This window comes from Phasianus colchicus, chromosome 8 (assembly GCF_987193195.1).
Source record: "Phasianus colchicus chromosome 8, bPhaCol1.hap1.1, whole genome shotgun sequence".
Taxonomy (NCBI): domain Eukaryota; kingdom Metazoa; phylum Chordata; class Aves; order Galliformes; family Phasianidae; genus Phasianus; species Phasianus colchicus.
Genome location: NC_143443.1, coordinates 11,433,986 through 11,460,284, shown reverse-complemented (window position 1 = coordinate 11,460,284; position 26,299 = coordinate 11,433,986). Strand labels below are relative to the sequence as shown.

The following is a 26,299-nucleotide window of genomic DNA, read 5'->3' as shown; positions in this document are numbered from 1 at the left end:
TTTGCGCACGGACGGCGGTGGGCGGCGGGGAGCGGTCCCCTCCCTGCCCTCGTTCGCCCGGCGCGGTGCAGGGGTCCACGGATGACCGGGCCGGAGTCCCCCGCGCAGCACAGAGCCCTCGGGTGAGGCGGGCGGGTCCGGCCTCGGGGCGCAGTCCGGGTGGGGCGGGAGCCCCCCTCTCCATCACCAAAACGGCGCGGCGGTGCCCGCAAGAGGACGACGGCTCCGCCAACGGCCGGGCCGGACCGCGGCGGGGCCGGGGGCGCAGCCCAGGACCGGGCCCCGCCTTCCTCTCCCCTCCGCCTGCCCGCAGCCCCCGGCCGCGGTTCGTGCCCGCCGGGGAGGCGGCGCGGGGCGCGGGGGCTCTCCAGGAGCGCGTGGCGGCGGCGTTCCCCCGCGGGCGGCGGTCGGGGGACGGCGGAGCGAGGCCGCGGGGTGGGGGCTGCGGCCCCAGGCGGCCCTCGCCGAGGGGCTGCGGAGAGGGCGGCGGGGGATGAATAGGGAGGGCCTGGCGGGGCCTTTTTTTTTTTTTTTTTTTTTTTTTGTGCCTGTGCAATTGGATGACAAAAAAATCTGGCGAGCGAATTTGCAAGGCTCAGACTGCCCACTTCAAACGTCCTTCAAACAAAAGCTGGAGAGGAAAAGAAAGCCCCACCTGGTACCGCTGTTTGCTAAAATAATAATAAATAGATTTCGTTTAATAAATAATTACAAGAGATTGTAAAGTGGAGTGCTTTGGGAAGCATTAATCACGGGGCCGGGGGCAGACATCACCTGCTGGCGGACGGGACAGCGGCATTGTGACATCACCTTCCCCCGCCGCCTCCCGATAACTGCCCCGCGTCGCACAAAGCCGCCCGGTGTGTTTACCCACGGGGGCAGAACCGGCACAATATCGCCGCGGACGTGATAAAAACCCGCGGGGGCTCCGCGTCGTGCTGCCGCTCGCACCTGGCCGGGTCCAGCGACGCGGGGTGGCACCGAGCGGCCCTCGGCCGCGTTTACATTGCCCCATTTTATGCTCCTTTACAACAGGTTTACTGCAAGCCCTATCTCCCGGCCCTATTTGTCTTATTTTATTGAAAACATATGGTAACCAGCGCGGCCCCCGCCTGCCAGGCGCTGGAGACGTTTCGCAAGCCGCAGTCTCCCGGCCGCTGTTTGAGCACCGGACGGGGGGGGGTGGACACGATGCTCGCCTCCCCCCGAGCCTCTCGGGGCCCTCAGCCGCCCCCATCCCGCACAGCGCGGCCCCGCGCCCCCCGTCGAGGCTCCTTCCGATCCTCTCGTCCCCCCCGGAGCTCCGCGTTGCGCTTTGTCACTCTGCGGAGGCGCCCGACAGATGCGCGCGGCCCCATCCCGGTGCGGGCGCGCACGGAGCGCAGATGCCAGGCGCGCGGTGCGCAGATGCCGCTTTGTGAACGACCGCTGCGAACAATATTTCTCCCTTCCTCCCCCCACGGCTTGAGAGGGGAAGGGGCGAGGAAGGGAAAAAAGAATTAAAGAGAGAAAATAGGAGAAAGAGAGAAAAGCGGCCATGGGAGAGCGTCCCGCCCCGCCGGGCGCACGGGGACCGCCGCGCAGCGCTCGGCACGGGGGAGGGGGCGAGTCGCCTCCGCGAGAGGGTCCCCGGGCGTCTTCCGGCCCCATTCGCCACCCGGATCCCGTGGAGCACAGCCAGCGGCTGAGCTAAGGCTGTGTCCGAGGAGAAGGGCTGTAGGGAGCAGGGAAACCAAATGGACCGGGAAGGAAAGAGAGGCAGCAGGTGCCGAGCACAGAGCGCTCAGCGTAGCCAGGGTCTGTGGTGCACACAGGTGGGTGCTGTGGAATTGTTCTGCTGAGGCATTCCACAGCGATGCAGGACGTGCACGATGTGGAATTGCAGGGTCCTCGGTCGCCACTTCCCACCAGCCCCAGCTCCTCAAGGTTTGCTCCCTTTGTGGAGAGCACTCAGTGGCCCTACGCTGATTTACCATCACCAGGAGAGCTGCTCTCCTTAAGCTCTCTGGCTGTGCCTGAGCTCCACAAGCTTTGAGAGGGATCTCAAAGGAGCCCCCAGTGCTGCACCCCGCACCTCATAACAGCTCTATGGGAAGCACAGATCTCTGCCACCAGCAAAGCAATCTCAGGCTGCCACCCCTGAGCACTCCCAGCTGCAGGGCAAAGCCCAGCTTCTTCCTTGCAGGTGCACGGTGGATTTATGACTGGCACAATCCAGGATGCTCTCAGCAGCTGCCCATCAAGCACACAGAAGAATTGAGTTGTGCTTGGCTCTGCTCTGGAGCCTCTCTGGTTACACTTAGGACACCAGGAAGGTACCCAACAGATACCAAGCACCAGCCCTGATGCTCCCCATCTCCTTCCAGTCCTCCCCACCCTGCTGCCCAGGCCAGGCCAGGACAAGGCTATTCCCAGAGAAAAGGAAATGTGTTCTGCCATGGGACAAAGTGTGCAATGGATGAAATGAGCCCAGGAGTCCCTTGCACAGGAGGTGCCCATCCCCAGTCTGGCTGTGCTGCTTTGGTGGGGTGTGCAGGGGAGGGAGACAGCAAGGGGAATGGGCAGCTCTGGAGAAAAGATGACGTGTATTTTCAATAAAAATCTGGGTAGTTTCAGCCAAAGCACTTTGCAGTACATACCACATAACTCTACCACCACCCAGCCCTGAAAGAGAACCTGCACCAAGCCTGATGCAGCTCTGGGCACTGCAGTTGCAACAAGTCATGCTCCAACCTTGTACCAAAAGGCTGTGAAAGGTGGTGATTTCAGATTGGAACCTCGCAAATACTCACCTCACCAGGCCTGCATTGTCTGGGGAGCCAGATGACTCTGAACTGTAAGGGGAGACCAGTGGTTCCCTGCCAGCCATGCCTGGACTACAGGGTGCAGAGACCAAGGACAGGATCCTGCAAACCTATCCAGGATGGAGGCTGCCACCAGCATTTGTTGAGCCCATGCCCTAGCTGAGCTGGGCCGTCATCGGAAAACGTAAGGAGGGAGTGCAGGTTCACCCCCTCCACTGGCTGGAACTGCTGCCATGCCCCACACTGGGCTCCAATGCTCCCCAGTCCACTGCTGGTCCCCGCCCCACGCTGGCGACCAGGGGACTTGAGGCTGCCTTCCCCCTTACACTCACACCTGGGGGTACCATCACCCAACACCTGCTTCCAGGTGTTGTGAACGTGCAGGGCAGTGGTGCCTGGACTGGTGAAGCAGCAGGAGCAGTGTGACCCCAGCACACTCCGTGGACGGCTCCAAGCCACCTCCAGCTTTGGGGTTCCCGGCCCGACACAGCCTCTATGCCCCGTGCAGGGATGTCCCTCCCTCCCCCAGCTCTCACAGTGCTCCCCACCATTTTCCCAACATCATTTAAGTTTCTGGAGCAATCTTTTTTCTCCTTTTTTGTCTTTCTTCTTCTTCTTCTTTTTTTTTTTTTTTTAAAGCAAACCATCTACCATATGTTCTCCCCTGAAAGGGGTAATTGTTAACAGATCATTAAAACACCGTGGCGAGTGCTCTGAGATTCCTTCCCTTGGTCTTACGCATTATCCCGTCTCTGTCACCCTTTCAATGCGGCTTTGAGGGCTCTGCTTTTCTAACTTCCTTCTCGGGGGAGAAAAAAAAAAATAAATGAAAGAGCCACTAAAGTGACCCTCTTCACAGCTCTCCTCCTTTCTTTTCAATGTCTTTTTCGACACCCAACAATAATCGGGGCCGGCGTGCTGCAGGCTGGGGGCTGAGGGCCGCATCCTGCCCCACTCGTGGGCACTGGGGTTCAGGGGCAGCACATGTTGTGGCATCAACCTTCCTTCTACCCTTCCCTTCTGCAAAAGGGGTCTGCACATCCCCAGCCCTTCATCCCCTTGGCTGTGGAGAGCATGGGCATGGGCAGTGAGGTTTGGTTCCACATTCCCTGCTCAGTGCGTTTTCCCCCCATCCCTTGGCTGCTCCCCCCAAGCAGTGCTGCGTTTGCATGGCTCAGCACAGCCTTGCACTGCTCCTCCGTGTTTCTGAGCAGCAGCATGAAGCCCTGGAACCTGTCCCTACCCTCCTCCGGCACAGGAACCTGGCACAGGGCGGAGAGCACTGACACCTGTGTTGAGACAGATGGGGAGGAAAAGCCACTTGAGTATAAACTAAAAAAAAAAAAAAAAAAAAAAAAAAAAAAAAAACCAACACCACAGAAGCTCCCAAGCCTGGCACGCAGATTCTCCAATGGCCTCCAGTAGCTCAGTGCCTGTGCCTGCGTGTAACCCTGGGGTCCAGCAGCAGGACGCAGCGATGCCGCGATGCTGCCGGTAGCGATGAGCCACGAAAACATAGGCACGACGCGTCGGCAGACGGCAGCAAATCTCTCTCTGATCGCTGTTCCCCAATTCTGCCGTGACGCACAAAGCGTGCGGCTGCCTCCTGCTGCTGGACGTGGGCACAGAGCTCCAGTGACACAGCCCCACTGAGCCCCTGCATTCTCAGCAGAGACGCTCAGCCATCGCCAAGCCCCCGGGCTGCAGACGGTCTGGGGTCCCACAGCACCCATCCCACAAGGCCCACCTCCACTTCATCCCGCTCCCATCTCGCAGCAGAGCCGCCCGCACACCCCCTCCCCATCCGTGACTGAGAGCTGCTCATGGAAGGGCACGAACAAAGCAGACACCAGCGCTCGCAGCACCAAAGGATGCACAGCACGGAGATCTTGGGCAGCTGGGATAAAAAGATTTCTTGTGCCGTCAAATCCACACCGCTAGAGGGAGGCTGTTTGTCGCGGCCCCGCAGGTTTCCATCGCGCATTGGCACAGAAGCAGCAGCTCCTTAGAGCACTTTGGGGGGGTGCAGATTGGAGGTAAGCGATGTTCAGCACTATTCAGCAACCTCAGGAGGAAGGAAGTGCTGCTGGATCCGACCCATCTGAACCAGAGAACCATTCCACGCCGGTATCCATCCTGTCAGGAGGACAGGAGCTATCTGGGAAGAGTCCAGCTGAGTGCCACGAGCAGGGCCACAGTGGGTTCTCATAGAGGCAACCACTGCTGGGACCAGCACAGCCACATGGGCACACTGAATGAGGTGCTGGCAATGGGTCCCCAGTTCCTGCTGAGCACCAGCAGGGAGGAACCAGTAAAGCCTACTCCCAAACGCTGTGCCAGGAATTGTGGGTGGCCCCAAACCCTTTGTGCCTCAGCACCTGCTGTGCTGAAGAGCTGCTCCCCAGCAACCCCAAAGATTCTCCCATTATTTTATAACCAACATCTAGCTATGCTTTTCTTGCCCCCTGCTTACCCACGTTCCCCAATCAAAGACCAGAGTGTGCTTTGAAGGAGACAACCAGACACTGCTGATGGCAAGAGAGATGTTTGACCTCTCTAACCACCATCAGCCATGCTGACAATAGTGAAGGGTTGGGCCAAGTTCTTTCCAAGAGCTGTGGAGATGTGGCACTGAGGGACGTGGCTCAGTGGGCAGGTGGGGGTGGGCTGGGTGAGCCAAGAGGGCTTTTTCAACCTGAGTACTTTTCTGGTAGCTGGAAAAGCACTGACCTTCCTCAGAAATCCTTGGTACAGGAAGAAGCCCTTACTTTCTCAGCACTGAGTGTCCAAATCGTTTTGAAAAATATATATATTTTTTTTTATTTTGACAAGAATCAAATTCAGAAACGTTTCAACATAGATAATTCCCCCCCAATCCTCTCTAACACTTAATTTACTAATAAGGAAAAATACAGTACGTATACAAGACTCAAACATCTCATAAACTGATACAAAAGCCAGACAATAACAAATTGCATTAAAAGTCTATCGAGCATTACCTGATTAATCCAACATTGGCATTTGCCCCATCATTAAAAGGCACAGAGGACCGAGCAATGAAGTGTTCAGTGTCACATCCATTACTGTCAGTAAATCAATCGAGATTAGCATAAAAAAGTCATTAAACATGTTTAATATTCACCCTTCAGATCAGCAAGAAATCTCTCCTCCGATTTGCAACCAGTAAGAAATTGAAATTGGGAAGGGCACAGAGAGGCTGCCCAGGACGTGGAGCTGCAGCCTCACCTTCCAGCATACAGCCAACAGCTTTAATTGCTGGCAAGGCCACCCTGCTTGCAGTGAGGCCCCAGGGTGCACGGGAAGTTGGAAGTGTTGAAGGTCCCTTCCAACCCAAGCAACGCTGTCATTCCATGACACCAGCAGCACCCCGCTCTGGGGTCAGTGGGCAGCCCCCAGCATTCTGCCTGGTTTTAGCCCCTCCAAAGAGAGGAAGGGGACAAGGAGAGAGGAAGGCGACGTGGAATGGGGCACATATGGTGATTCCATGGCAGTGTAGGCACGGCGGTTACTTGGTCCGCTTCCCAAAGAGCTAGGAGCAACCTGAGCACGGCACCCAGGGGTCTCGTAAGAGCTCAACACACACCCAGAGGCAGCGGAAATGTTAGAAATATTAAGACCACGGGGTAAAGAAGAGACTCTGCTTTTGGTATTCTGCTTAAAAAGAAATACCAAAGAAGAGTTAGAGTTGATCAGTCGCACCCAATGTCTGTAATGGTCACAGAAGCACAAACCAACACGCAGGCTGACGGGCTCCAGAGGCTCCTGCTGTCAGCCCGGGTAGCACATGCAGCAGCCTGTGCTGGCAAACTCGGGATCGGGGTGCTGCCGCATCTCCCCAAACAGGCTCTCGCCAAGCTTGTGCTCAGCTATGATGTCTTCCACCCGCGTGATGTACAGCAAGGACAGCAGCACCCCCAGGAACTGCAAAACAAGGGCATCGCACGCTGCTCACTGCACCTCGTGGCACTGCTTGCACAAAGCACATACACAGAGCAGGCAGAGGGGCAGGTCATAGCATACTGACATAGAATTGTGGAGTATCCCAAATTGGAAAGGACTCATAAGGATCACGGAGAGCAAGCCCAAAAAGCTCCCATCCCAGTTAAACCACAACAAGAAGTGGAATATCTCATATTGAAATTTCTGATGGGGATTTTGCATGTAGGAGAAAATACAAGATATTGGAGGTTGGAACTGGATGATTCTTGACGTCCCTTCCAACCCTACCCATTCTATGAGAAACGAATAGTGCTTGTGAACAGCTGATATGGCAAAAGATTTCCCACGGCACAAAGCAGCACTCCCTGTGGAGCCATGGCCTTTTTACCTGGGGGAGCAGGATGCCCAGCAGAACACCAGCCATGATGCTGTAGTTGTCCAAAAACCAAATGAGCACTGCATTGGTGCACCCGCGGACATAGATGACGTCTTGGATACTCAAGCGCTGCAAAGCAACAGAGCAGACATTATTAAAACTAAAAGCCACCTTCTTTTAAGCCGCTTTCCCAAAAGAAGTGCATCTCATTCTAATTGTAGACCACATAGGAAGGACAGAAGGGTCTCTGCCATTTTTATCAGTGCTTCCAAGTTTTAAATGCAGCAGTGGAAAAATATTAATTGTGGACAAGCTTTGCAATAGCCTACAAAAAAGTCTGCAACCAAAGCAGAGGCTGCGTGCCACAGCACAGCCCAGCAGCCCTGCTCCTCTTCCAGGGAAGAGCTCTTTCCAAGTATTTCAGATCCCAGTGGTGGGTATTTCATTCTGATGTCCTAAATTGGCTGTACAGAAATTGACTGTAATCACATCACTATGTTGAATATTGATGTTTCCCTCTTTGCTGTGCAGTTACTGTAAGTGGAAGATTATTTCTGGAAAGAAATGCTTCACACATGTGTCAAACAAGGAATCACAGAAAATGCGCAATCAAGTACAATCAGTTTAATGGTTGCTTTAACTTTTCAGTAGATTCAAGCATGCAGAAGATCTGAGAAGAATAAGCTCAGAAAATCAGATCCTTTTACCATGCTGGTTACTTTACCTCTTTGTCAATGGTTTTGTATCCGCACATGGTATTGATAATGTCTGTCTGAAAAGAAAACAAGAAATAAAATGTAGAGTAAAGCAAAAACCCAGAGGTGCCACCACCCCAGGTCATGGGCTGGGGACAGCCACACCACACTGCTTCAGTTCACAACACAGCCGGGAAGTAAGGAGGGACAGCCCACAGCAGTGACACCTGTGCCCAGCTCAGCCCTGGGGAAAGCAGAATAATGATTACAGCGGGGAGAACCAAGAGTTTCTCCCAGGACCCCCAGGGTCAGACCTCCACGAGGCAGCTGACCCCTATCCATCCAGTAAGGAGTGCAGTGCCACAAACCGAAGCTGGCCACGACAGACCTCTAAGCTACGGCTGTTTCCATACAACAGCCAGTTTTAATTTTAAGGCTTTAATGGCTTAACTTGTCACATTAAGAAAGCTGGGGATTAAGGCCATCGTTCCATCACGATGACAACTTTCAACTTGGAAATACCTGAAACCTAAATAATTTCCAATACTACAAACGCTTCCATGAACACATTACAAACCCAAAGCCTGAGTGTTTGCATTCACAGACGATTACCAAAACACTTTCTGCAGCCATTTAATGCTTTGCTTGAGCTGTGAAGCCCAACTGGCCTAACAAGGCTTATAGGAAAGTACTGCCCTCGACTCACAAACCAAACATAAAGCCCACCGGGATCAAACGAAGCAATGCACACAGCCAGTGACAAAGCCAAATGAGAAAAAGGTTGTGAGGAAAATAAAACAGAGCAAACTCTACCTTGCTGCTATACACCCCAACACAAGGAAAGACACAGAACTGAGATTTCTAAGTCCTGGTGGCCAGGGTCACATCTTTTATGCACCCCAAAAGCCAGGATCCCCCTTGACCCCGTGACAGGCAGGCAAGCCAGGTTTGGGGCACTCCGTAGAAGCTCTCCCTGTCTATTCTGAAGGCACAAGCAGAGGTCCCAGCTGCAGTACTGGGGCACGGTTGTGAGGGGACCGCCTCTCTCACAGCACTTGAGCCTGACATAAACACATGGCCACCAGCAAAATATTGGACACCAGAGAACTTCATGACATCATCGCTGAATTTTAAACACAACATTTGCTAACAAGACATCATGGCACAAGAAACTGTGCTCAATGGAGATAAATGCATTCAAAACCAAAGTTTGCATACATCCGGGGATGGATTGTTATCTCAGCTACACTTGTGTAAGTCTTTAATAAATACTTTGACTGGACAATAATTCCTTCAGATTGCCTCAACAGCAGCATGACCAGGGCCTGGCTCATCCTGCACAAGGCTTTTAAAACAGATCTGAAGTCGACCCTCCTACACGAACAGGAGTTTTCCATGACTACAGAGTTACTGAGTAATTACAAACTGTATCTGTGGCTTTCCAGGACAGAAACCAGCCTGTATTTGGAAGCATTTGTCAGCCAGCCAAGATTGATGCATCTCCCAATGTTTTCCAAAGGCAGCAGGCTGTACAGCCATGCTGCTAACACTGCCCTGCCCAATGCACGGCCCTGCAACTGCAGCACAGCTACCAGCACTTATGCTTTGCAGCATATTGCTGAGCTCTCCAACATTAAATAAGGGGGTATCCATCATCTGGGGTCTTCTCCACACTTCTCAGTTAACTTGTCTGAGTTAACAAACCACATGCTACATCTCCTCTGCAAGAAACCTCATCCCTCCTTCCCCAGCTGTAGGTGAAACAAGGGAAAACAGAACTCATTGCATTCCTTAGAGAACTCCTTGGTTTTAAAACTTTCCTGACTTTGGGTTGTTCTTGAAATACACAGTCTATGTGATTACCTGTCCCATGGCATGTGGCATTATCTCTGTTCCCCACAGAAGCGGGAAGAGCCCATTTGTCACAGACAAATCCAAATACTCGCTCAGTTACAAAATCCATCAGTGCAAACACTGCGTAAAATAAGGAACACGCACCAAACACACGACCTAATAATTCTAAAGGAAACATCTGCGTAGCACCAACAGCCACTGCTTGTTACAGCATTTCCCTTCACAGTGCTGCTGCAATTCTACACACATGAACTGAGCTTTTAAAATAAGGCTCCAATTGAGAAGGGCGAGACTCGGAAAAACAAGCGCTCCATTGAAACCATACTGAGCAGCCAGACTGCTGTCTCTGAGCCGCCCCTGCCCCCCTTCATCACCAATGGAGGGCAGAAGCCCGGGCTCTCCTGCCAGCTCCACACAGTTGTGGATCAGCATACATCACTTTCAGATACACGACTTCTCAAACACCTTGGGCTTAATACATAGCTGTTTAGCTTTAGTTCCTCAGAATAAATCTCAGCTCAGCACAGATCTAAACACACTTCTTCTGACACGCAAGAATGTGTAAGTGTAAGCAATAGACACCTTTGTACTATACACACTTCTCAGCAATATCCAGCTGGATTACTGAGATTACTATTGCGTTTCTCTTCCCTTCTTTAATCAAACACCCGAGCCCGACAAGGAAAGGGCAGCGCCTAGCAGGCACCGGTGGGCTATCCATCACAGGTCTCTGTTGGAAGAGCTTCAGGAAACGAGACTCAAGGTGCTGACACAAGTGGCAGGGCTGGCACTGAGTGGGAATCACCGCTCACTACTGGCCCAAGGGATGTGAGCACAGGGAGGCAGTGGCTGCCACGTTTCAGCAGTGGTGGCGGTGGCTCACCTCCACTGGCACAGAGATAAGATGAGAGGTGATGGCCTCAGGTTGTGCCAGGGGAGGTTCAGGTTGGGCATTAGGACACATTTATCCTCCAAAAGAGCGGTGATGCAGTGGTACAGGCTGCCCAGGGAGGTGAGGGACTCTCCATCCCTGGAGGTGTTGCACAGCTGTGGAGATGTGGCACTGAGGGACGTGGGCAGTGGGGGGTGGATGTGAGAAGGCTTTTCCAAGTTCCATGCTTCTACCTTTCTATGACTGAGTGGTGATAGGTTGATGGTTGGACTTGATGATCTCGAGGCCTTTTCCAACCCTAATGATTCTTGGATTTCTCCATCTGCGAGGACGGAGGGTGGCTCAGCTAACGAGATGGCGGGCTCACCTTGTTCCGGACACAACACGTGTAAGGCACTCCGCAGGCCAGAGGTCCTGGAGCAGCACAGTTGTGGTAAGCGTTCTTTGACCAATCTGTGTAGTCTTCCCCACCGCAACACTTAAACTGCAAACACGACACAGAAGGCAAAGGCAGATTGCAGATCGTTACAGAAACTCTTCCAACAACTGGAGAGAAAAGTAGGAGTAAAGCAGTTTTAAGAGCGCTGAGGGATAGGGCAGCTCCCCAGGAAGACACACGTACTAGTTAAGTATAGGTATATACACAAGAAAAATAAGTAAGAAAAGGGGGAAAAAAATTCTGATTAGATGGAGCGACAAATATTTACACCTCCTGAATGCTTTCTGAATCAGCCAAGCTATGGAGGTCAGTGCAAAATGGGGAAGAAAAGACTCTTTGACTGCAAGTAGAAACGTTGTTTAATAATATATCTTATATAAAGTCATATCCAATGTGTGAAGGATCAACAACAGAATGCTTTCATGCTCAAGACAAACAGAAAAGGCAGAAAGAGACCCAACTGGCATTTAAAATATCTGAGAGTGGCACAGCCAAGCCAGCACAGCTCAGCATGGACTACCAATTCAACTGACAATATTTCTGATCACGTCTAAATGAAAAAAAGTGTTGATATAAAGTATTAAAAAATATATATATATCAAAATATTTCAGGCGTAATTTAGTTAGTAGAACTGAGATCTGGCAAAAATAAAATACTGTAAGTTTACACTTGCTTAATACAAATATTCACTCTGTGTTTTAAAGGAAGGGAGAAGCAGCAGTTTACTTCATCACTACCATTTATCTCACTGCATATATACAAAATTTGGGGCAGTGCATGGAAACTTCAAAGCATTATGAAGTATTATGACAAAACTTCCTCAGAACACTTTGGTTTTGACAGACTTTCCACGCTGACTCTGTTTTTCAAAGCAGGCTGCCCTTACCATAGCGATGTTGCAGAACTCCACAGCATTTTCTAACCTAATTTTTTCAGTACTTTTTATTTGGGACGGCCACAGGCACCACGTGAGCTCTGCAAGCACATTTCTGAACGTTTTCTGCTTTTCCTGTCATCCCTGAACTGCATGGCAATACTCTTCTCTAAGCCAAGAAACATTTCAACACAGCAGCATTAAAAAAAAATAGGGCTGTGAGTCAACTGCACGTGCCATTAAGTAATGCTCAGCTGTGCTCACTGCAATTTCTGAATTTTAATTGCAGGTATATACACTTCCACAGGGATTTCATTTGAATAACCACCCTATTAAAGGGTTTGCTATGTGCCCTTGAGTGAAAACACACCAACCAGGTTCAAACAGCCCCACTGCCACCTCTCTTCTCCACTTCCAGCGCTTCCAATGGTTAACCATTGGTTTTGGATGTCTTGGACAAGCCAACAGAAACACAAAGAAGAACCTGGGTGGAACTGAAGCTGAGTTTGTCCAAACGTGGCCATGGATCCCATAGAAAAATCAAACACTTGAGGGCTCACTGAGAATCTGAATGCCACATCCTGGATCACCGAGGACCCACCACATCTTAGCATTGCTTGGGACTGAGCTAGTCTTCAAAAAAGGAAAAAACAAACAAACCCGCTTTTGAACAGAATCCATGATGTTCTTGAAGTCTAAATCATCGTAGTAATTCTCAATTCCTCTTCTAATGTTATCATTCAGAAACTTGATCGTCTAGAAGGCAAAAGCAAAAAGACTCACCAGTTACAAATGCCAAAAGTTAAAGAAAAGGTCAAAGTTGTCAGGCTCTGAGCTCCTGATGGAGCTGTAGGTATCCCTGTTCACGACAGGGGAGTTGAACCAAATGGCCTTCAGAGGTCTCTTTCATCTCTAAGGATTCTGTGATTTGGTAAGTGCCAGCTGTGGGTGCTGAGCACAAAAGGACAGCCTGTTTTTTATTTATTTTGGTAAGACAAGAATAGTTATCACATTGGAAATTAGAAATGCCACCTCCATTTATCACACCCCAAGGCTTGATACTTGCCCTTGGGATCCTGGGACACACTCTGTCCTTCAAGAGCACCAAACAGATGCGAGCAATAAGGACAAGCAGTTGACAACCAGTGAGAACCCATGACAACCAGCTGTCCCGCATCCCCAGTGCACCAAGGCAAATGGGCACAATGGACACGTGCTCGCATGTACAGGCAATGCTTTCTTTGTAAATACACACCACTGAAGGGTATTTCTTACAATAAGCACAGCTCAAAGAAAAGAAATAGAATGCCTCATATCTGAGAGGGGAATAGGGAAATAAATGGGGGAGGAAAAAAACATTGGGACACATACAACAATCAGCATTTACATGGAGGCTCTTAGCCTGAGCTTCCATTAAAAGCTTCCTTCTCCTCCCCATCCTCACCCCAACGCATCCATTCATCTCACAGCACAAACACAAAGCCCTGGCCCTGGGCACTGCCGCCAACAAGCGTGTTGGGAAACTGCTTAGCGCAAGCAAATCCAACAATGTGCTTTCTATGTACAAAAGCCAATCACTATTCCTCCTCACCCTCTCAGCAAATACCATTCGGTGTTTACTTCACTTTCTGACTCATGACATCCCCTCCTACACCGCACGGGCTGCAGTGCTCCCACCATGGCTCACGAGAGCACAGTGCGCAGGGCCAAAGCGAGCCATGGAGAGCGCGTTCTTACTATTAAACTCAAAGAAAAAAAATCTATCCTTTTCCATGGTTTTGGTTTTTTGTTTTTTGTTTTTTTTTAAATGAAGGTGCAGTAAGCTTGTAAATGTTGATGTCGGCTATAGAACCGAGCTCTTTTGCTTATGGATGTGGGCAGGGAAGAGATGCCACTCAGGTCAAGCATGCTGGTCAGTAAACAATCACTTGGTCTCCAAATGCAAATCTAAACTGGCAACCTGAGAGACAGAAGGAAAATACACACATGCTCTGCAATACATTAAGAGCTGAACACCCTTTTTGCCTGTACCAAACCACACACAGATATTCTTCAAATTCTCCATCCTGGAGTTCATTTCCAGAACTGATGACCGGTTCCACCCTTCCCTAACCTGAAGATCCCTGAGGAGCTTGTGCTCATCTTCAGGCTTCCTTCAGCTCCGCTGACAAACTGAACACCTTTCTTTGATCAGCAGCATAGCCATGACTCCACACTCATAACCCCAGCTCACCTGGTTTCTGAAAATCAAGGCCACGACAGCACCAGCCAGTTCGATCATCAGGCACAGACCTAGAATGTACATGAACTGGAGAGAAACAACAGCAAGTGAGATCTTACAACAAACCAGAATTGCTCCTTCAACGACTGTGATCAAGTCTGTAACACTGCCAACTTTCTGAATATGAAATGTGTTCAAAGAAAAATAGATTTTGTTTTGTTCTCATAAAAATTGCTCATGTCACAGACAAGACTTCTTTCCTCGCTTTGATTTCTTTTTCTCCCAGTAAGCAAATCTGTAACCTGCTTTGAACGGAAAAAAGAACTAGGAGGTGCATTTATCATGCTGAGATATTTCTACCTACAAGAGCACCCTGCTTCATAGCAAAGTTCATAAATGCTCAGCTACACGCAGAATGCTCCAAAGACAGCAATTACCTGTTAGTTTTCATTTCTTTGGTAAAGTGCTGCTTTAAGGTAATCCAAGCCATTTTCTATCAGTTTGTCAGTGTTAAATCAGAGCCAAGTTCTGGCCTTGCTCCATTTTAGCGCATAGCTCTCCATTCATTTACCTGTGTATGTCTTGTCCCTTCATAACAGCAAAATTCATCACAGAAGCTTCACAATCTCCAGCAGTCTCAGAGCAAACCCATGGCTGATCTCAGGAGGAGGCTTTTCCCAATCAGTGTAATTTGGACACAACCCACTGGGTGTTAAAGCCCAAATTCTGAGCTCAGCTGTTTTGGATGGACAGGGTACGTGCAGCACCGCCTCAGGAGTCCCTGCTCTCACATCAGTAGTGAGTGCTTTAACCAAGGCAGAAGTCTTCTGCTTCCTCCCCAGACTTCTCCCTGCAGATCCTCCCGTGCCATGCTGCTTTCAGCTTTGTGCCACCCACACACAGCAGTACCACTTTTGCAAGTTACCAGACAGACAGATGTCTTTGCTGCTGCTAAATGGGAAATCAGCCCAAGAAACAGACTGAGGGACTTCCAGGCTCACTCCCACAGCATGAACAGAAAGCGTGCTCTGTGCCGGATAGGGAAGCACAAACCCCAGGTCGGGTTCTCAGTCATTTGACAAGGAGAGCACAACACTTTTCAGCCAAGATCCAGCAAACAGTTTCAAAATTCACTATGATCTCTTGCTTTGGTCTATGTAACATCCTCCCCCACCTCCTCCCCAGGCTAGGAGCAGCCGGGCCCCAGCCATCTCCATGCAGTGTGACCAAGGCTGGTTCTTGCTCTTGTGGCTGCCTGTGGTTGAAACAAGAACTTCTTGGAGGAACCACCGTGCCCAGAACTAACCTCTGTGCCTCGTGTTTCCTCAGTCCCCCAGCCGGTAGGCTGTGAGAACCCCCTGAGAAGCTGCAGCCACACCTCAGGGGCTTCCGGCTATGGGGCAGCACTCCAAACATCATTCACCCCCCTGAATGTGTCCCCAGTACAGGGAAACAGGCATGTATCATGGCTCCAAGCCAATCTCTCAGGGTAGCAGGGAATCAGCTGCTATCACCTGGAATCTGCTCCTTCTAAATACAAAAGGTTTTTAGGTCACTTTTTGCATTTTCAACAGCAGCTTCCCTAAAAAAGCAGCCTGGCTCCCTCCATCCAAAACAGATGACCTCAGGATCCAGGTTTTACCACCCAACAGGATTCACAGGAGATGTTTCCATAGCACAGCTGCTCCCCAGCCTTCTGGAATACAGCAAGCTCCAGACTCCCATTCCTCATCAGCGCCTCCATGCCCATTGAGCAGCAAATCACACGCTACAAAGTCAGGGAGTGCAATGAAATACTTTTCAGCGTAGACCTGGGAAGGGACCCAGCTCTAAATCTAATCTATGTGATGATACAAAGCAATAAGCTCTAACTACTCTAACTAGAAGAAACAAACGGCACTTACTGCTTGAAGAAGGCAGAGGTTGTCCCTCAAGGAAGCCAGCACGCCCACAAAAGACACAAAGAACATGATAATGCCCAGAAGGATTAAAATGATGGCTGGGGCTAGGAAGGCACTTTCTAGAGTCTTGTACTTCTGTCTTTCAACTTCTGCATAGATCCCAACAGCGAGAACAAGGCCCCCGATCACCTGGAATGAAAACAGAACATGGAGATGATGTTTTTCACTCCTGCTGTACCAGATCCATGGTCACGTGGATCTGCGACCTGCTGTCACCTGAATAAACCCATGTGAATTCTCGTTTTAAAGCACAGCACAGCCTTAGCAGCACTCTGGGAACGTGGGCACCTCGAGGCTGCGGGGTTGTGTGCATGCCTCCAGGACAACCCGTACCCTGCTGGCACCAGGGAGCAGCCGGCTCAGGACATCACAGGACGGCTCAGGGCGGAGGGGACCTTCGAGACCACCCAGTCCCCATCCCGTGCAGCGGGCAGGGCTGCGAGACCAGGCTGCAACCCGGGAGGGATAGCGGGGAGCTGCGCGCCGCTCCTCCGCCCTCCTCCAAGCGCAACCAGCGGCAGCATCCCAGCCGTCACCGCCCGCTGCGCTCCGGCACGCACACAGACCCTCCGCCCGTTCACCAGGCGGTAGCCGCTCCGCACCGCGCGACGCTGTAAGGATGATCCCGTTCCTGCGAGCAGAGGGGGAACGCAGCCCTTCCGCAGGCACCCGCCTGCCTACATCCCGCATCCCGCCGGCCCGCAGGGAAGCCAGCAGCCGGCCTCGGCTCGCTTTTCCCAGCAAACCCCGGGGGCTGCCTGCGGGGCTTTCCCACGGAGAAGAGGAGCGACTTCTCAGCGCTATCCGCCCAGCCCCGCACGGGTAGCGCTTCTCCTTAAAGCGCTCGCTCACGGCAGCGCCTCCCGATCACAGCGCGGGGGGTGGCTCCGTAGGGTTCCATAGGGCGAACACGGGCGGTGTCGCTTGCAGGAGGCGGCCCAGGCGCGGCTGCAGGTGCCCGGGTCCCGCGGGGAGCTCCGCCTCGGGCTGCGCCGTGCGGCCGGAGGGATCCCGCGCCCCCGGTGCCGAGATAAAGTGGGGCTCGAGAGCAGCCCAGCGGCCAGCCCTGCTTTCCCAACCACCGCAGCTAGGAAACGCGGGCGGGTTTCATCCCCGTAGCCGCGCAGGGACAAAGCAGCCCCCGCCCCACCGCTGCCCCCGGCCGCTCGGCTCACCCAGAAGGCGGTGCAGTAGGTGATGAGGCTGAATTTGAGGCAGAGGTAGGAGAGCCGCGCGCAGTACCGCGCCTGCTCCGCGTCCCCCGTCGCCATCCCGCCACCGCCTCCCGGCAGCACCTGCCGCTCCTCTCCGCTCCTCCCGGCACCGCCGCTTCCGCCCGCGGAGGGCGCGGGCAGCGGGGACGCGTCCCCGGACCGAGCGCGTCCCCGGCAATGAGCGCGTTCTCGATGCCGAGCGCCGCGGCTGCGCGCTGCCGGGAAAGAGCTCGGCCGGGAGCGGCGATGCCGTCACAGAGTCGCGGTTCGCTGCGGGAAGCGGCGGTGCGGGCAGCGCGGAGCTGCTCGGCTCAGCGGGCGCCCCGGCTGCCCGGTGCAGGCAGCGGCAGAGCAGCTCGGAATGTATAACACCAATAATATAGAACAATCATTCCGAGTATTCCTTGCCTAAGTTATTGCCAATTTTGAATGCCTCTGACACCTCGTCCCGTTGGCATCACTCACAGCTGGATGTCCCTCGGCATCACCCCTGGTTAATAAATCATGACTTTGGTTGCCCTTTCCCAGCACATTCCCTTGTTTTCGTGCTCCAGTTTTGGCAAACATAACCTCAGAGCAGGACGTGCTGGATGGGGACGCTGCATGATAGCATCATCCATTTGTCCACTGGTGTTACTCTGGGGTTTCTATAAGGAAGCCATATGAAAATAGTTGAATAACCCTCTGTTGTCTAAATCCCAGGCTTTGCCTCGACACCAAAACAACACCTTTCTGGACACAACTAATAGAGGTCAGCAGTAAATGGCCTTCCTCTCAAAGCTGAGGCCAACGTGCAATACAGTGAAAGCCTCCACCAGCTCTCTGTGTTATCGTTCCAAAACACAAAATGTACCTTGTTCACACTCGTTGACCTTCCAGCCCCACATCTTTTGTTTGCATCTCTCACCCTTTGCTCAGGCCTCTATTACTCTGATAGAAAAAGCAACAATGACAGCAGCCAAACCCAACCCCTGCCTTAGGTTGCCCTTTCCCTGCTGTGTCCCCAGCAACATTGCAGGAACAGATTTTGCTCACAGCCATGGGCAAGCGTGAATTCTCAAGGAAGCTGCCTTTGCAAAAATCACTCCAGTTTGGAAGTGAAAAGGCCAAGAGTGCATGCTCCCAGCCAGCCGGGTGCCAGGCCGATGGACTTGTCACAGCAATGCCAGCCAGCAAGTAAGGGTGATGGGTGGAAGTGAGTTCAAATCCCTGTTGACAGCATGACACACATGAAACACATCTTGCTTCCAGCAGAGCAGGCATGAGCTGTTGCCAAACAGCCTTTGAAACCTCAGCCTTGCCATGCTGCTTGTATTTATGTAGTTTGCTCCAGCTCTGACAGTGAGCAGAGCTGTGCTCACTCAACCCAGACTTCTCACACACTTTTCTGCACCAGCTGGAAGTGGGGCTGAATTTTCAGTAGCTGGAAAGATTTCTGGTGGATTTCTTCAGATGGACTCTGAAAACCAGCATCCCCCTGAAGTTCAGATCTGGTTGTGGCAATAGGCACTTCATGCACCAACAGGACGTGCTGCTTCTATTTGCATAAATTAAATCATACGCCATCTATTAAACATTGACGGCTGAGTCATGTTGCATTGCACAGTCGCCATTTAGTGAAAAGTATCAAAATGCTGATAAGCTGACAGATAGCTGCAGAGGGCAACTTGCTCAACTCTCGTTGAGTATCATTTCCTTTTTGCTGCAGGAGTTCCCACGAAGGCCCTGGATACACAGGGACCACAGCAATGCAGCCACCCTTGATCTCAGCCTCCAAACGCTGATACAGCAGCACTTCCATTTCAGAGATTATTCCCAAACAAACAGAGGGAGGAAAAGAACTTTAAGCACCACTTCGCTACATTTCATTTGATGCCAACTTGGTTGTTTAGCTTTTGCCTGTGAGACTCCACCTACTTTCCGAGTCCCCTTAAACCGCATACAACATCTATCCCAGTGCAGCTCCTGCCCAGCACACCAGCAGAGCCGCGTCCCCGCAGTGCTGCGGAGCAGTTGGGCACCCGGCGCCTCCAAAAACCACCACCACACAATGGGATTCCCATTGGATTGGAAGGATTTGTGGCTTGATACATCTATCAGTATCTCCTTGGCCCTCCAATAATCTAAAGGAAGAGATTGCCTGGCACCGACTTGGGAAATACCCCTCTTCCTATTTTAAAGGAAAAAGGAGCGCAAGTGGGAAGAGTTCTTCTCTTGGTTCCGCTCTCCGCACGCAGGTTACAATGCCAGGCAGGGAGGAGGGCCTCGCTATCGATCATCTCCTCCTGGCACTCTGCTGCCTCACTCAGAAAACAAGAGGAGAGGACACGAGACACCTCATCCCAACGTGTTTTTAACGGCCCTTGAACCATTGGATTGAGGATTCATAACACCAACACTGACTGCAAGAAAGCACGCAGATGCCGGATGATTTTGTTCTGTGCTTAGCTGGAAAGAAAAGATGAGCACCTTTCCCATTTCAAACACCAGCAACATTTCGCAGGTCGACTACCTCGAGGACGATGACAACTGGACAGCAGTCACCCAGTTCACCCAGCCAGGATGGCAGATCGCCCTGTGGGCCATCACCTATTCCTTCATTGTTATCGCCTCCATCATCGGCAATGTCACCGTCATCTGGATTATCCTGGCGCACAGGAGAATGAGGACTGCCACCAACTACTTCATCGTTAATTTGGCCCTTTCGGATTTGCTGATGTCTGCTTTCAATACCATCTTCAATTTTATCTATGCCAGCCACAACGTCTGGTATTTCGGCGAGGAATTCTGCAGGTTTCAGAACTGGTTCCCCATCACCGCAATGTTTGTGAGCATTTACTCCATGACGGCCGTGGCAGCGGAGAGGTAAGAGGCAAAGGGGCGAGTTAGGATCTGAAAATCCTTCTCTGGATTATAAACCATGATTGCAATGCTTTGTGCGATCGGCCCCACCTACCGTGTCAGGTGCCTTATCAGAAGAGTGGGGTGAGCGCTAGGCAAATAGGCTATGGGGTTACAGGCTAGACCTGGCATGAAAGTGTGCTCTTCTGGCTTATCTCCACCCTGAGTCTATAACAAGTGGAAGTGGCTGAAATTTTATTGTTCCCATGTTACTGACCATAAAATGTTCCCCTACCATCGTGTTATCTCGTTCTTTCTTTTCAAACAATGAGGAGCCATCCCTGGGATGGAGCTGCAGCAATAGGAACACACTGTGGGATGCTGATAACATTGTAAACCGCAGTCTCACTTGCTAGCCCAGTGCACTGGCAAACCCCCAGCAACAGTGGGAAGCAGATCAGGAACGGCGGTCGGTTGCATATGCAACGGTTCATAAGAATGGCACATTCCAAGAGAGAGGGAAGTAATCACAGTGATTTTGTTTGATTTCTGAGGTAACTGGCATTTTCATAATACTCTTTACATCTGCCAAGCCTCTTTACTCGAGCTTAACTATGGGCACTGGCTGTGTTTACACCTCATTGGTAAGCAGCGTGACGCTGTTTTTCTTTTTACTAGAAAGTGGTCAGAAGTCTGTGGGAATTTCCTGCCCTGCAGGCAGTCAGTGAGGGCATGGAGCAGCCGAGCGCCCTTCAGGACTCTCTGCCCTCCTTCCTCCCGTCCTTCCACCCTCCCTCTGTTCATTCCGCTGTCTGCCTGACTCTGGGAACCTTTCCGGCAGAGGCCTGTCCCCAGGCGTCCAGAAGTACTGCTGCTTCCTTATTGAGCCCTCCTGTTGACCCCACAGTTCCCCTCCGATTTCCTGTTTCTTATCAAGCGTGCATATCTGCCAAAGGCTCTTCCAGGGAAATGGTCCCTCTGGGACCCCCCTGAGAAGCCCTTCTCTGTGACTCATTGGGGTGAGTCCATTGCTCCCGCCCCGCTCAGGGCTGGGCTCGCCCCACGCACCCAGCAGCAGGAAGCAGGAGACAGGCACATCGCAGCGGATAAACAAACCAGTTGGCGAGAGGAGGCCTTGCCCTGCATGCATGACGCCCAGAAACCGGCCCTGCAGCTTGCCAAGTACGGGGCAGCGGCTGCCGTAGCGGCTGGAAGGGTTGGTAATAAGCATGGGGATGAGTGATGTGTTGATCGCCCTGCAGATGAAAGCAAGGCTGTATTTAGATGCAACAGCAGCTCCATCTGAGACTCCAATACTCTTTTGCTTTTCCTGGCTTGAAATCAAGGGCTGTTGGTAACAGCTGTTTCATACATGTAGTCTGCCAAAAATCTTTGAAATAACCCCATTTCGGCCTGTCCCCATGACTCCCCACTCTCATTCCTTAGGGACGTTCGATGGAAGTATCTATACAGCCAAAATCTCCCTGGTCACATGGCAAGGATCAGAAAGAAAACTTGGCATCTCCCCACAAACCATATTTAGCTATTCTCGCTTACCCTTAAAATAGATCCTGACACAGTCTCCTGGAAACTCACAGCTTCCATTTATTGTTATGAGAACTCACGTCCTCTTTGGCTCCATTGCTTAGGTTTAACAGAACACTGTCTTTAGAACTTGTTTATTGTAAGGAAGGGGGACAAGAAGTGTTCAATCCATTCGTCATCACTGTCTGCATGGACGTTTGTGGCCACAATTGCTCACATCCACATCCTGGGATGTCCCGTGGACAGGGGTACAAGCAGGGGGCAAAGGCAGATCTGCACAGCAAGAGGAGGGAGGAAAGCACAGTGAGATTTTGGGTTCCTGCAGCATGGGCTGCTGGTCAGGCTGCTCCAGCAGCACAGCAGTTGTACGTGGCACCCACTGGTCACCAGAGCTGCAGATCATGGGTCTGGGAAACGCTTTGGAGAATATTTGCCATGTCATGCTTCCCTGAGCAGGTTTGAGCATTGTGTAACACCGCTGCGATGAGCTAAGAAAATGCAAGGTGACACGAGCACTTTATAGCTAAAAAAGGCTCTGCTGTGTGCAGCTCTGGCTTATTGACCGTGCTGCCTGTGTGGGCAGCCACCCTCTGTCCTGCAGCAGTGTCAGCGGAGCTCCCTCTCAGCAGCTCAGCCAGCAGACAGCACGGGATCCACAGATTTCCATTCGCATTTTCCACTCTATTTCGCCTTTGTAACAACTGTGACAAGACTGTGGAAAGCATGACAAGAAATGCATAATTGATTATGTACTCATTATGATCCCATGTGTTCCTGCTCAGGGAACTTAAAACCAGGCAGAGAAGTAATCCAATAGTCCGATGTGGCGTGAGGGCCCTGAGCAGGTGTGGGGCAGAAGGGGCAGCCCGTCCCTTAAATCACAAGGGCTCCAGCTTTGGCAGGCAGAGGTGGATGGCACAACAATTTCCCACTGCTAAGAATCAGTGGGAAAAAATGCAGAGTAAAGGATATGAGAATAGAGGCTCCAATCTGCTGTCTTCGTGATACCCGGTATCAAATGAGATTGACACAGTGGGAACAGTGTGTTTAGGTCTCTTTGGTCAAGGAGGGAAGAAAAGCAGTGCGTAACTCCAAACAAAGACAAACAGTTCACAGCAACAAATTTTAGACCAAATATACAAAGCATTTTAAAAAATAATTAAAAATAGAACTAGCAAAAAAAAAAACAAAAAAAACACCCATAATTCAAAGCAAGGGAAATACTTGAGAAGTACCGTGTGCAGACAGCATCGGTGGTGCTTCCTCCTTGCACCAGAGATATCCATCCATCCATCCATCCATCCATCCATCCATCCACCAACATGGGACTAACATCCTACCTTAAGACTTGCAGTCGTTCCCTTTAAAGTGGACTTGGCTCTTGGAGCCTACCAGAATAGCTCTGCAAATAAGGCCCACCAGATCGTTGGGTGAATTTTTACACTTCTTGTATTTGTTGCAAAGTTTACCAATGCAATCGTAAATGTATTACCCACTTTTCTTGCAGGTATGTGGCAATAATTCATCCCTTCAAGCCCAGGCTTTCTGCTGGAAACACCAGGGTTATCATTGGGATAATCTGGCTGGTGGCCTTTGGGCTCGCCTTCCCACAGTGCTTCTATGCTGAGATCATGATGGACAACGGGACAACAAAGTGCATCGTCGTCTGGCCGGATGACGTTGGGTCAAAGCACCAGCTCACGTAAGAGAGAGGAGAAAACTCACCATTTCTACAAAAAAGTTACCAAACTAATTTCATGTCTGAGCTGTTGGCTGCAGACTGTTCTGGGGCAGAGGGCTTAGGGAGGGGGAAATTTGGGGAACTGCATAGTGGGGGAAAATAGGTTTGCGGCAGCCCATTCAAGCTTAGTTTTAGTCAGGTGAGGGAACAGCTGCCATGTGATCATGTTCATTGTAAGTGAAGAGTGACACACAGTCCTGCCCTGCTTTGCAAAGTGGCTGTAGGAGCTACGAACTCTGGACACCTCCTGTGGTTGCTCACTGCCACTGTAACTGGTTGTCACACAATTACGTGCCAAGTTCCAGGAGCTCTGTGTGAGCCTGGCTGATCTGCAGCCTGCCCAGAATCATAAATCTTTGTGCATCTGCCAGCTCACTGCTCCCGCGCAGCCTCAGACCTGAAGGATGGGGAGGCAGAGCTACAGGAGGTGGGCAACAGAGCAACTATCCCACAGAGCAAACAACAGCAAGCAGCCTGATACCGATCCCTGTGGTGCTCTGCAGAACAGCTGAGCCTGGTTCCTAATGAAATGAGGAGTTACATGGCGTTGTCATGCAGAGAAAAAGCATGTGTACCCAGCCTTGTGTGGGCAGTGCCAGCAGCGTGTGCCACGGCCCTCCTTCCTAATCCCAGTTTTCACACTGTTTATGTTAATTTGACAGCCACTGTAATTGAGTGAGCGGGTTGTTCCCTCCCCATAAATGGTGCTCGCTTAAAATAGTCAAACCCAAGCAGAGGAGCTGTGGGGTAACAGGGAGGGCTAGAGCTCACATACAGCCGAAGACCATGGCAGCACTTTCATCTGAAACAGAAATGGAGTAGTGTGCTGGTGACAAATGCTTTCATGGTGTGTGTACTCACAAACAGGAACTGCTGCAGTGGGCAGGCAGGGGTGGGCTGGGTGAGCGGAGAGGGCTTTTCCAACCTCATGATTCCATGATTCTGTTCACAGAAGCCCCTGTAATGATGTTGGTAGGCAAAATTTCTTGATGATGCTTTGGCACTGAAGTTGATGGGAGCCAGACAACTTCTGGAGATCCCTTCAGGAGACACACTGATATGGAAATGTGCTTGTTTTTCTTTTGCAGGTATCACATTGCCGTGATCGTGTTGATTTATTTACTGCCTTTAATGGTGATGTTTGTTACATACAGCATTATAGGAATTACTCTGTGGAGCAGCGCGGTTCCAGGCAACCATGTTAATCGAGTCCGATACAAACATCAAGTCAACGCCAAAAAAAAGGTCAGAAGTGAGACTCAAAATTGAGTACCCTCAGCACAGCAGCCTTTCTGGCTCCTGCTTCAGTTAGAGCTTGCATTTGATATGAAATCTTGTGGTATCTTTGGGCATCAAAGGTTGATGGACTATATCTTAGGCCAAGGGGCAAAGGGCATCACCCAGTGAGCAGTAAAAGCAATGTTCTCCACACCCCAACCAGGGTCCAAAGAAGGCAGCTCACATCAGTGGCTGCCCAGCAGAACTCCACACCTGGTGAATCCACATGCCTTCCATTTCCTCCACCGACACTGGTTTCCTTGCCCAAAGAGCCCACACACAGCATTTCGTGGGGCCAAAACAGGCCTAGAATGGTAGCAGAGTTTTGTATATCCCAGCAAGCTCAGCCAGACAGAGACCCAGGAATAATGAACACTTCTTGTTTCTTTCCCCAGTTTGTGAAGACCATGGTGGTGGTCGTGATCATTTTTGCTGTCTGCTGGCTGCCCTATCACATATACTTCATCCTGGGGAGTTTCAAGGAAGACATCTACCAGCAGAAGTATATTCAGCAGGTTTATCTCACCATCTTTCTGCTTGCCATGAGCTCAACAATGTACAACCCTATCATCTACTGTTGTCTCAACCAAAGGTGGGTAGCATGCCTTTGTATAAGGAAGGAGGGAAGAATCTGCAATCCCCTCATTGCATCTGCTGGCCCAGCACCAGGCTGATTCAGTCTCTTGCTCCCCTCTGAGCCCCCAGCATGGGCATGATGCTCATGTGGGTCTGCACACCTCCAGCAGCACCAGCCCAGTTTCACTGGGATACCACCAATAAAACACCCAACCCTAGAGCGGTACCTTTTATTTCCATGGCGACTCAGGGGTAGAATCAAGATGCATGTTTGCTCTTTCTCTGTGCAATTGAAAAGATCTTTGCATTTATTTTCTTCTCTTATGCTTGCAGGTTTCGTTCTGGTTTCAAATTAGCATTCCGGTGGTGTCCATGCATAAAAGCAACTGAGAAAGACAAGCTTAAACTCACGGCCCCATCTCTCTGTCAGTCGACCCGCAGAAAGGCAAGAAGATCAAGTTCCAACACTGAAACTCAATTCAATGAGAAAGAGAAGACCTCTCTTACCCTCACCCAGCAAACTCTTTGATTTCTTCTGAAAAGCCTGCCCAGAACTGTTCTGAATTCTGGGGTTTTCAGGCCTGCCACTTCCATTCTCACCAATTAGAAGTGAGAAATGGTTCCCTAAAGAGTTATCTTTGCATGGATTTCTATAAGCTTGTACCAAAATATGATGTAATTTTCCTGTTAAACTGTGCTCAGGTGACTCCTCCACCTTCAACTCCTTCATTGTGGCACCCAGTTGGGGACTGGCTCTCTGTGAAGTCACAGACAGGGTTGGTTGAGCCTGTGAGCTCCTGTCCCTGAGGAAGGTGCTCAGCAATACCTGCTGTGGGCAGCTCCTTAGCCGCCACATTGAGCAGCCAGGTTTGCAGCACATGGTGTGACACATGGGTGTGCAATAGCCATGGCATCTCTGAGCTTTATACTCTGAGGCTGCCTGTACCACAACCTCAGCAGCCCTGCCAGGTCCCCATCACAGAAGCCCCTTTGTTGTCCCCTTCTAGACTTACCCATTTCTGTCATC

The 26,299-nt window shown here is 51.1% G+C and overlaps 2 protein-coding genes across 2 annotated transcripts; one reads left to right on the top strand and one right to left on the bottom strand.

Moving 5' to 3' along the window:
- Positions 1–5,637: 5,637 nt before the first annotated feature.
- TSPAN15 (tetraspanin 15) lies at positions 5,638–17,483 on the bottom strand. Its single transcript, XM_031602900.2, has 8 exons — positions 17,253–17,483; positions 16,021–16,206; positions 14,129–14,203; positions 12,556–12,651; positions 10,949–11,065; positions 7,865–7,912; positions 7,153–7,269; positions 5,638–6,746 (listed from the first exon to the last, which is right to left on the bottom strand). The coding sequence occupies exons 1-8, from the start codon at positions 17,346–17,348 to the stop codon at positions 6,594–6,596; spliced, it is 888 nt and encodes a 295-aa protein (XP_031458760.1). The 5' UTR covers positions 17,349–17,483; the 3' UTR covers positions 5,638–6,593.
- Positions 17,484–17,537: 54 nt separating this feature from the next.
- On the top strand, positions 17,538–25,936 carry TACR2 (tachykinin receptor 2). The gene is made up of 5 exons (XM_031602902.2): positions 17,538–20,156; positions 23,185–23,379; positions 24,507–24,663; positions 25,092–25,288; positions 25,606–25,936. Exons 1-5 carry the CDS (start codon positions 19,753–19,755, stop codon positions 25,799–25,801), a joined length of 1,149 nt encoding a protein of 382 aa, XP_031458762.2. The 5' UTR covers positions 17,538–19,752; the 3' UTR covers positions 25,802–25,936.
- Positions 25,937–26,299: the final 363 nt, after the last annotated feature.

What these genes read in the sequence shown, in the direction of transcription:
- TSPAN15 (XM_031602900.2), bottom strand. Translation starts at nt 17,348, where the DNA reads ATGGCGACGGGGGACGCGGAGCAGGCGCGGTACTGCGCGCGGCTCTCC. An exon ending in ACCTCTGCCTTCTTCAAGCA is followed by an intron (nt 14,204 to 16,020) that starts GTAAGTGCCGTT and finishes GTTTCTCTCCAG; the next exon opens with TTCATGTACATTCTAGGTCT. An exon ending in CCTTGATTTTCAGAAACCAG is followed by an intron (nt 12,652 to 14,128) that starts GTGAGCTGGGGT and finishes TTTGCCTTCTAG; the next exon opens with ACGATCAAGTTTCTGAATGA.
- TACR2 (XM_031602902.2), top strand. Translation starts at nt 19,753, where the DNA reads ATGAGCACCTTTCCCATTTCAAACACCAGCAACATTTCGCAGGTCGAC. An exon ending in ACGGCCGTGGCAGCGGAGAG is followed by an intron (nt 20,157 to 23,184) that starts GTAAGAGGCAAA and finishes CTTTTCTTGCAG; the next exon opens with GTATGTGGCAATAATTCATC. An exon ending in AAGTCAACGCCAAAAAAAAG is followed by an intron (nt 24,664 to 25,091) that starts GTCAGAAGTGAG and finishes TTCTTTCCCCAG; the next exon opens with TTTGTGAAGACCATGGTGGT.